The 10,362-nt window shown below is 57.2% G+C and overlaps 1 protein-coding gene across 1 annotated transcript; it reads left to right on the top strand.

Moving 5' to 3' along the window:
- The first annotated feature begins 5,719 nt into the window (after positions 1 to 5,719).
- Positions 5,720 to 8,541, top strand: GGS23DRAFT_245342 (glutaminase A). The gene is made up of 6 exons (XM_051512207.1): positions 5,720 to 6,107; positions 6,198 to 6,493; positions 6,556 to 6,719; positions 6,783 to 6,889; positions 6,957 to 7,134; positions 7,194 to 8,541. Exons 1-6 carry the CDS (start codon positions 5,914 to 5,916, stop codon positions 8,334 to 8,336), a joined length of 2,082 nt encoding a protein of 693 aa, XP_051369025.1. The 5' UTR covers positions 5,720 to 5,913; the 3' UTR covers positions 8,337 to 8,541.
- The last annotated feature ends 1,821 nt before the right edge of the window (positions 8,542 to 10,362 follow it).

The raw sequence follows: 10,362 nt of genomic DNA, 5'->3' as shown, positions 1-10,362 counted from the left end.
TCTTGTTGGTCCTAGTCTTGATGTGGTTGGAGCGCTCCTGTCATGATCGCGAGGGCGAAGGATGAGTGCGTTTGAGATTGACAAGCAGAGCCGTCGAACAAGGCAGGTTGGTAGTTTCAGCAATTTGGGAGGTCGACTGGCGAATCGGCGCCCTGGTTAGAGATTTGCAAAACACCGCCTACACCCTCGCATTCCCGTAGATCTACTACGTTAGGTATGGTATCTACGTAGTATTCACACGTGCATCCTCATACATGCTGGCGCAACTTATTGCCTAGACGTATATGTATGGCGAACTAGGGACCTTCGAAGGAGCAAGAAGCATTGGCATGATACCTCCCTGACAAAGCTTGGCTGGCGAAAAGGGGGGACATTGGCAAGAATACCAACGCCCATAGATTAGGCAGACAGGTACGGATACCTAGGGGTATCGTATAGTAAGACGTACGGTTTCTTAAAACCACTGGCGGAGGCCGGTGTGCATATGTTATTTACCTGGATAAATATAAACACATGGGGCTTATGTATATAAATATGGCCTTTCCGTTGTCGACCACGGGCCTAATCCAGGTATATTGATGGCATTCATAGAGGGTCTTTAGGCTTGCCGCTGACGATAGCTGTTGGAGGTACGTACCGGGGCACTGTATCGTCTCAAGACAGATGGCAAAGCTAAACTACCTAGGTACCTCCTAACCATCCCGCTAGGTACCTCTTAGCCAGACCTGTCTTAGGTACCTTAGGGGTAGTTCGGTGCCTGGCCCGCCCCGTCTAAACCCCTAAACCCGCCTACCGTAAGGTATCTAAGGCACCTAAGCTACCCCTAACCTCGGTCCGCTTAGGTAACCAGACCCCGCTGCCTCTGGCCAATGGGAGGTCGCGCCACATTATTCCGTTTCTCCGCTTGAATAGCGACAGCCCCGCCGACCCCAGTTTTGAACTTCAAGGACCTCGACAACCTCCATGTTCCTTACCCTCTAGCCCCTATTTCGTCGCCAGCTTGCGAATACTCAAACGTCGTTATCTCGGCGTCTTGTCTTTTATGCAGGAGTCGCTTCTAGAATCTCCTGCCCCGTACGGGAGAACACGTGCACCCATACCTTCGCGATCAGCACGACTGCCTCGACGGACTCGGCGCCAATCTCTCTCGAGGTGGTTTGTCTCAGCACTCTGAACACCCATCGCTGCGTCTTGCCCTCAGGTTCAAGGCTTGAACCTCTCCACTCGGCCCATCGCCTTGCCCTTGATCTCAAAGACTTCGTCGAGATAACCAACCTCTTACCGTCGTCGTTAGGCCGGCCAAGCTCTTCTCTGAGCTCTAGAGTCCGCAGTCACCCCATCCCACGTCCAGTGGTGTGTATGCACACGTAGTATATGTAAGCGGCCGGCCTTTTACGGCGCTACCGCTCGTTCTCACCTGAACCCACTCCCCACGGGGTCAAGAGAAAAGCCCCTTCACGCCCGGCCAGGGTTACCTCAACAACAGTTGTATCCATTATCAATAGTCTCCGAGTGTGGTTACAGCGTATGACGCAAGTGGCTATGCGTTGATTTCCTATGGATTCCCGTCCGGAGTGTGGGCGTGTGCCCAGATGCGGGCGTGGTAGAGCAAGACAAACCAAGTGCGGTGTTTATCACGACGAGCCTAAGTTGGCCACTTGGGCGACCTACGGCGTTCCGCTGAGAACTCATCAGGTGCGATCTCATCTGCTGTATGTATGCTGATGATCAACCGTCCACTCGGGAGCGCCCCCCCCCCCCCCCCCTAGGTCCTTGGGCGGTAGCGACCGTTTTCGAAATCCCGACGATACGCTGGGGATGGACGAACTTCGGACTTGGACCTCTCGGCTCGACTTACTAGTCTCCATTGTGGTATGTTGCGTTCGTATATGTTAAGGCTCGTGGCACGAGAGTCGTGACTCTTCGGAAGCGGGCCACCACATCCAACCCTGGTTGGTGTCCGACAGCACGACCAGTCTACCTTAGGGCTACAAGGCACCGCCGCGAGCTGTTTCCTTCGTGTCCTATGCTATCGCGCGATGGGCAAAGTAGGCGGAGGGAAATCGTACCCCTCGAGGTTTCGATCATCGAGGGTGTGCCTTGAGGCCTGCCGTTCTCGAATTATTGCATATCAAACACCCACGCTAGATATGAAGATCGCCACACATCCTAGCTCTACGTGGCTGCTGGAAGGTCGTATACCTACACCCAGCACCCACCTCGGAGAAATGGATATGCCTAGCATCGAGTACTCCCACGACGTCGAATCCCAGACCCGGGACACAAGCTAACCCGGCTAGAGGCTGATCATGCCCAACGCTGCAGTCAGCCCAATAACCAAGTGGGTTGTTTCCCGTTTGATTCGCTAGTCATTAATTACACAGCATCGTCGGCCGAGAAAGCTCGTTCCAATCCGTTTTAAACAAAATATCTTTTTCCCAATGCTTATCACGACCCTCCGTCGGAAGCCCGACCCTTGGGAATCGAACACACCCGAGGCGAGACCGTCTAGAAAAGTAAACGCCTAGATTCCGCCCATGATTCAACGCCCAGATTTAAGTCAGCTGCTCGTTTGTACCGGATTTTATGGAGGGCATCGGCTGAGATAAGCCCAATCTGATGCTGGATGAACGAACTGCCGGTCGTGCTAGACATCAACTTGCCGCAGTCCGCGAGGTCTCCTCGAAAAGATATCACGCTGATATCTCTTCTGTCGCGCTTGATATGACCCATTATGGAAGGTCGTCGGAGAGCGTATCAAGTCCCGCCTCTACGTCGAGCCATACAATGTCAGGCGCATCTTAGCTGTAACCGGTCGAGACCTCCTACTCGGACGAGTGAATGGTATCTATCAAGTTCTGCATACGGTATCTACTACGTAGTATGGCTCGGCGTCAATCCGCCGACCCTCTTTGACTGCTAAGGTTACCCCCTCGCAAGACGAGGCCTGCATGGCTGGGCATGTGGCAATGACCTCATCCCTAACAGTCGTTTTCGCCCAGAGACAAGCGGTCGAGCTCTACTGGTCGCGCGGGTCTTTGGCTCGGGGGACAAACCACGAGGCCAGCTTGAACATGCAGGTATGGCTGCAGGTAACCTTAGCATCCAGGTCCGTCCCAGGCAGGATTACATCGCGGGGTGCCACGGCATACAATGGTTCCTCCACAGGTGCGGGCTGAGAGACGATTCGTTTACAGGACGCCTGCCGCCAGTTTGCATTCCTGACGCTACCCGGGTGTGGGATAGGTTGCCATTTCAGCAGCATCTCGTCGGCGGAATTCACACTCGAGCTGTCCAGTCACGGAACGAGTCGGCGAGATCATGAAGCGGCTCAGATCCGCAGGAACGATGTAACGCTCAGATCCCATGATGCCGTCCTCGGTTTTTCTTTCAACCATGTGCGGTGGTCAGCCTGCCTATTCTGGAAGCTATCAACGCCATCCCCGGATTTTCACGGCCTGAATTCTTTTGTCACAGCGAGCGTCAGAAGAGCTTGCGGAGGCCGAAAATAGCTTGCTTAAGGCTTCGACACGTGAGATCCTTTGGGGAAGGGTCACATTGTTGTGCCCCGCGTCTTACCCCTGGTCCGCTCTAGCCATCGGCCCCAGATGCGCAAATGCGACCGACTGTGCTGTTGTATGTGATTTTGCTCGGGGCCGCGCTCCTGTAATGTGCTCTAGTGGCGACACTGGTAGTGGTATCGATCTTAAGGTAAGGCTGTCTACTCCCTGAGTGTGAGGCTCTGAGGATGTTTTATTAGAAATTCATCAATAATGTTTTCTGAGAAGCACGAAGCCATCGTTGGGAGCAAGGGGGGAAAGGGGTGGGGCAAGAGAAAGGGAAGTGCCCGGAGGGAATTTGGACCAGGTAAAGAGAGTCCAGGGCAAAAACACTCGAGCCCTGCGACATATTTTCGCCCGCCAGCGCAGGAAACGAAGGGCCGAATTAGCCACCCAGTGCCTAAGAACCTCATCGACTATTTACTGCTTCTTTTCGACTGGACGAAAGCACGTTGAACAGGGCAGCTCGGATCAGCGTCACGGGCCCGGATTTCCCGTCGCCTAGCTCAAGCAACAAAGATCGTAAACGCAGCAGAGGCAAGACACGACATCCCCCCACAACCAATGAGGTGGACTCGGCACAGTACGCCCTCATACGAGCTAACACAGTCCCATCCCATGCCAAGTTGGTTACCCCAGACTTTGGGCAACGTTCCCGTCTTAGAGAAGCTTGAAAGCCGGCAGTGGCGGGAGCCGACCCTCGCCTAAGCACTGTCGGCACGGCCTAATAGCCCGATCCTAACGCCCCCAGCTTGTTCGGCACCACACCCGCTGACCAGGCTGGAAATGCAAAATCTACATGACGAGTCTACTATGTGACGATGTGACCACGGCCATTAGGGGAGCAAGTGTGCCCTCTCCTTCTTGGCGGTGGCCGAGAAATGGAACAAGTCAGAAGAAAGGCCGAAACGGAGTGTGTTTACGAATAGCTGCGTCTTAAGCAGGTTTTCTGAGCAGGGCACGACACGGCAGTAGAGCGGAGAATATGTATGCAACGGCTCGATGGAAGAGCTCCGCGGCAACTCCTGCTGCATTCTCAACCCCTCGAGCGCCCACAAGGCCATCCGGACCTGCATGGTGGCCACCCCGTAATTTGACGTGGCGGCGTGACACATGCTCGTTTTCGTGCTTCTAGCCTATGCCGGATAGCACGATTACGCGCAGCCCAGAATCGCAGCCTTCACGCTCGCACCCTCGAGACGCAAACAAGCGAACAGAGACCCGCGAGAATCGCCCGGCGCCCGTCTCAGCTCGCAGGCAATGATGCGCCGAAACTACGATCGCTACAAAGCCGTCTCCGGCTTAGCGGAATCTATTGACGCCACCGTAACGATACCGAAGGGGCGGACCAGCTATGCCCGATTCATTCAAAAATTAAGAGTCACTGGATCATATCCCCAAGTTGCCCCTTGAGATAGATGTCTCTCGTGACTCGCTGATCTCCTTCCTCATCCAGGTGAGACCGACCGCCCTACCGGTACATTCCGGTCCGACCTAAACAACAAGTCGAGCGTCCTGTCGGCCTGTGGAGGGCTCCATCTGTGTTCAGTTGAGTTCCCAATACGGACACCAGCCGTCCTCGCTTTCGACCCCTACTACACTCGCACCGGCAACCCATGTTTCTTACTGGCATATACGACCTGCTTGTTCTAACTTCCTGGTCCCTTATTCTAGGTTCCGCGAGGCGCCCTCTGTCCTCCCTGTGCCTTGCGTTTTCGGCCGGTCACCCGTCGAGCGTCCTCTTCGTACCACAGTGCTTTTGTCCAGCCAATATGTCGTCACTAAGGGCTGATCTATCGCGTGTGGCTTCGCCGATATTCTGTCCCCAGATATCCCGTCGGAAGCCGTGACTGAGTTTCGCGTCAAAGCAACAGCTCTATCGCCCTCGGTGAAATATGTCAAGAAAGAAAGGAGAGCCAGGGTCCGCCGATGCCAGATAGGTGCCCCGATCATGCACCTCATCATCTACTTAGGTCCCATGACTGTCTTTTCTTTCTATCCCTCGCCGGCCTCTACTCAAGATTCCTTAGCTCCCTACCTGCAGTGTACTTACACCTGCCGCGAAACCTTCCCCATTTGTCGATCCATGGGATCCTAGCGGCGTAAACATCGAGGGTTCTCGGGTTAGCTTGGCATGCAAGGTGGCTCTCTCAGATCTTGCTCAAATATCAACATCCGTCCCACCCTCGTTCCGTCTCTTCTGAGCCCAGTCTCCTTTCATAAGCTCCTCGCCCTCCTCTCTCTCGTCGGCTTCCTGCACGTCGGAGCTCACCTGCCATCCGTCTCAGACCCCCGCCTAAACTTAGTCAAGCCTCTGTAACCCCAATTTGGTCTCTAGACTTCACTATCCGTGATGGGACTCGGCAGTGTGCTAGCCTGGTGGGCACTCTTTGGGAGCTTAGCCCATGCGGTTTCTACCTTCAGCCCCGCGAGGCCACCGGCGATCCCCCTTGCGGTAAAGGCGCCGTATCTGAACTCGTGGCTGAGGGTCGGAAGCGACGGCGGGAGCGGGGGCTACCTTGCCGGTTCGTGGCCGACATTTTGGACGTAGGCGTCTCCTGCCCTCCCTGTCCCCCCACCCCCCCCCCCATTCCCCTGGTAGGTTCTAATCACTCGGAAACTAAATATGTCGAATAGGGAACAAATCACGGGGTGGGTGGGCTTTATTCGCGTGGATGGGAAGGCATACAACTGGTTAGGGGCACCTCCGGGCGTGGATCTAGTTGACCAGACCGACTTCTCTTACACCTCGACGCGGAGCACGTTTCTGATGAACGTGGGAGGCAAGGTCGAGATGAACATTACGTTCCTGTCGCCCGTGACGCCCACTGACCTAAAGCGACAATCTCTGGTTTTCTCCTACCTGGAGGTCGGCGTCCATTCGCTAGATGGCGCCGACCACGACGTTCAGCTTTACACGGACTGCTCGGCTGGTAGGTTACGCGGGCCTGCGGCGCGCTCGCAGCTGACAACGCCATACTTACACGTATCACAGAATGGGCATCCGGCGACCAGAGCGCCATCGTCGAATGGGACTACAAGACGGCCGATGGTGTTGCTTATCATGAATTTACGCGACAGAATCAACAGCCGATATCTGAACACAATGAGCAAGCGAACTGGGGCACCTGGTTCTGGTCTACCAAAGACGTCGACAATGTACGTAGAGTCAATGTCTGCCTTGATTTCGCCCTCGGCAAAACTAACAGTAGAATTTCGCAGCTCTCGTGGCAAAGCGGTGCGGATGTGGACGTGAGAGGGACTTTCATCAACCAAGGTGTGCTCCCGAACTCAAAAGACACCCGATTCCGAGCTGTACGAGATTCATGGTACGTGTTCACCCCGTCCTAGATGGCCACAAGGATTTTCCCGATTAGGCGCTCACCCTCAATCTAGGCCCGTTTTCGGGTTCTCCAACGACCTCGGGTCCGTCGGAGCGTCGCACGTCTCTACCCTGTATACAATCGGCGTGACGCAAGGCGATGCCATTCAACTCTTGGGCGAAGGCGAAGGCGGCAGCCTCACGACCTACCCGTCGCTGTGGAAGAGCTATTTTAACTCCGACGTTGAAGCTGTGAGTGCCGTGGTCGACCCTGCTTCAAGCCGTGAACCCTTTTCTCACTGCCACCACAGATGACGTTCTTCTATAACGACTACGGCGAGGCGTCGAAGCTGGCCACGGACTTGGACAATAGGGTCGCTAGGGATTCCCTCGCCGCCGCAGGCCAGGACTACTTGACCTTGACTAGCCTCAGCGTCCGGCAGACGTTCGGCGCTCTGCAGTTTACGGGCACAGACTCGGACCCGTTGGTGTTCCTCAAGGAGATCAGCTCCAACAGCGATATCCAGACGGTGGATGTCATCTTCCCCGCCATACCGCTAATCCTATACACGAACCCGACGCTGATCAAGTACATGCTCAAGCCGCTCTTCCTCAACCAGGAGAACGGGCACTACCCTAATCGGAACGCGATACACGACCTCGGCACGTTCCCGCTGGCCAGGGGCTACCCGGACGGCTCAGACGAGCCGATGCCGCTCGAGGAGTGCGGTAATATGATTATCATGGTCCTCGCATACGCGCAGCGGACGGGAGACAACGACTACCTCCGGGAGCACTACGAGATCCTGCGGCAGTGGGCGGGGTTCCTGGTGGACGAGGCGCTCATCCCCGCGGAGCAGATCTCGACGGACGACTTCGCTGGCCCGCTGGCGAACCAGACCAACCTTGGGCTCAAGGGGATCATCGGGCTGCGCGCGATGGCGGAGATCTCGGAGCGCGTGCGCAACGACACCGACGCGAAGAGCTACGGCGACACGGCGACGTCGTACATCGCGCAGTGGCAGGGGTTCGGGATCAACTACGAGGCGGAGCCGCCGCACACGACGCTGAGCTACGGCGACGGGGCCTCGCACGGCCTGCTGTATAACCTGTACGCGAACTCACTGCTCGGGTTCGGCGACAGCTTCGTGCCGCGCTCGGTGTACGACATGCAGTCGGCCTTCTACCCGACGGCGGCCAACGAGTACGGCATCCCGCTAGACACGCGCCACACCTATACCAAGACGGACTGGATGCTCTGGGCTGCCGCCATCGCGGGCCCCGAGACACGCGACACCTTCATCCGGCTCATCGCGCGCTGGATCGACGTCACGCCCACGAACCTGGCGCTCACGGACCTCTACGACACCATCAACGGCGACTACCCCGGCGGCCTGCGGTTCACGGCGCGACCCGTCGTCGGCGGCCACTTTTCGCTGCTGGCGCTGCCTTAGCTGGTAGAGCTCTCGGAGAGCATGACGCGGGTGTATCGAGGGCGGCCAGGAGAGGTACGCACGCCGTCCGGTGATGCCATCACGTCGCCAACTCTCTCCCATCCCCTCGCATCACACACTCCCACACTCACATATCATCTCCCTTCCTCCCCTCCCCCTTTTCAGTTTCTCGACCCTCGCTATGCCCGTGGCGCCCCCCATACCCCATTCCTCGGGGGATTTCCCCTGTCCCCACCCCCTATACTCTGATGTAAGGGGCCAACAATTCTCTCGTCTCTCATGACGTCCTGTCACCTTGGATACCCTGTCGTCCACTTCCGCGCGGACATCAAATATATGGAACTGCGATGCATCATGCAAGCATTTGTTGGTATGAATCATTATAGTCGCGTCGTGTTCATAGTATCGGAATGCATATGATCAAGCTAAGCGCTGCATGGCGCATGGAGGAACAAGAGGGGTTTGTTTTTCTGTATCGACGCGCGCCAGATAACCCGGCTTCTTCTCTTGTCGTTCGCGAAATGGGGGGAGACGCGACGGATCGCTCGGAGACGTGGACGCCCCCGACCGAGACGTGCATGAGCTGTAGGAGGGCTCGGATCCGGCTGTGCGACGCCGATGTAGGACGAGGCGTAGGATGTAAATAGTGCACATATATATTTCTCGTGAGAAAGAACCCAGGCCTTCCCTGCGTCTAGAACGATGAGGGGGCGTATACGATGTCTCGGCAATCACCACAATACTATCATCATCGCATCCCGATGCCCCCCTCCCCTCCCCTTCCCCCCCGATGAGCTAGATAGCGAAGACTACCAAGTAGCGCTGTTAGGAATCGAACCTATCCTTCGTTCAGTAACCTACTGATCTCCCCCCCGCTCCCTAGGCCTTCTCGCACCGTCGCCGGATCCCGGGCACGCTTCTGCTTCGCTCGTGGTCCAGCTACGCACGCAAGCTATCCGCCCATCCGTCCGTCTCTCTCCCTCTCCTCGCCGCGAGACGCGAGCCCTGACAGTATACTACGCCGGGGCCGCACCGCGCCGACCCGCGCACACGCCCACACACACACACACACGCATGCGCCTCCGCTCGTATTCCCGCGCGTCCCACCGCAGGCGCCGCCCGCCGCCCGCCGCCCGCATATACCTATCTGCGCCCGCGCGTCGGCAGGCAGGCAGGCAGGCAGCGCGGCCGCGGGTGTGCGAGCGCGAGCGCGCAGGGTAGGACCCAGACGAGGGTCGCGGCGCGTCTCGCTGGCGGGCGCGCGGGCTGCTGGGTGTGCGGTAGGTAGGCAGGTAGGGTAGGTATATCGGGTGTCGCTCGACACGGGGACGCCCCCCCCCCCCCCTCGCTTCTGGTCCTGGCGAACAAGAAAGGAGGTAGGTAGGTAGGTAGATGTTGTGTAGGTAGGTAGGTAGGTAGGACGCAGCGCGAGCGTCCCCGCGCCGGCGCCAGGCCAGCGCTTCGTTCTGTTCTGTTGTCCCTTTCTTCTCTTTCTTTCTTTCTTTCTTTTCTTTCTCTAGCTGCCTCCTCCGTCCCACCCTCGTTGCGCGTCGGCGTCCTCGATCGCCCCCCCCTCCCCCCCGCCGACCCGCGAGCAGACTCTCACACCCTGTCTAAGCCCCCCCTCCCCCCTTTCCCCCGTAGAACAAGGGGGAGTCCCAGGAACGAGAAACATGCAGTGCAGTGCAGAACAACACTCCCCCCCCCCCCTTTTCCGGCAGAGACAACAACGCGCGTAACACCCCTTCCCCCCTCCCCTCCCCTCCCCTTTCCCCCTGTCGATCGGTCTATCAATCCGCCAATCTATCACCCTAGCTAGCTAGCTAGCTCCTCCTGGACACGAACCCCCTATTAGGGAAGCCTTGTCTCGCAACGCCCTCCTAATAAAAAGGGGGGGGAAGGGAGGAAGGGAGACGGACTGACTTATGAGTAGGTACTGTATGTCTCGAAGAAACGCGCCTCGACGCGGCCGTATTACCTCTCTCCGCATAAGCACGATAATTAATGCTGCTGCGCGCGCCCCTTT

Source organism: Durotheca rogersii (assembly GCF_024521655.1).
Source record: "Durotheca rogersii strain YMJ 92031201 chromosome Unknown GGS23scaffold_25, whole genome shotgun sequence".
Taxonomy (NCBI): Eukaryota; Fungi; Ascomycota; class Sordariomycetes; order Xylariales; family Xylariaceae; genus Durotheca; species Durotheca rogersii.
This window is presented reverse-complemented; position numbering and strand designations above follow the sequence as displayed.

What these genes read in the sequence shown, in the direction of transcription:
- GGS23DRAFT_245342 (XM_051512207.1), top strand. Translation starts at nt 5,914, where the DNA reads ATGGGACTCGGCAGTGTGCTAGCCTGGTGGGCACTCTTTGGGAGCTTA. An exon ending in CGAGCTGTACGAGATTCATG is followed by an intron (nt 6,890 to 6,956) that starts GTACGTGTTCAC and finishes CCCTCAATCTAG; the next exon opens with GCCCGTTTTCGGGTTCTCCA. An exon ending in TTAACTCCGACGTTGAAGCT is followed by an intron (nt 7,135 to 7,193) that starts GTGAGTGCCGTG and finishes CTGCCACCACAG; the next exon opens with ATGACGTTCTTCTATAACGA.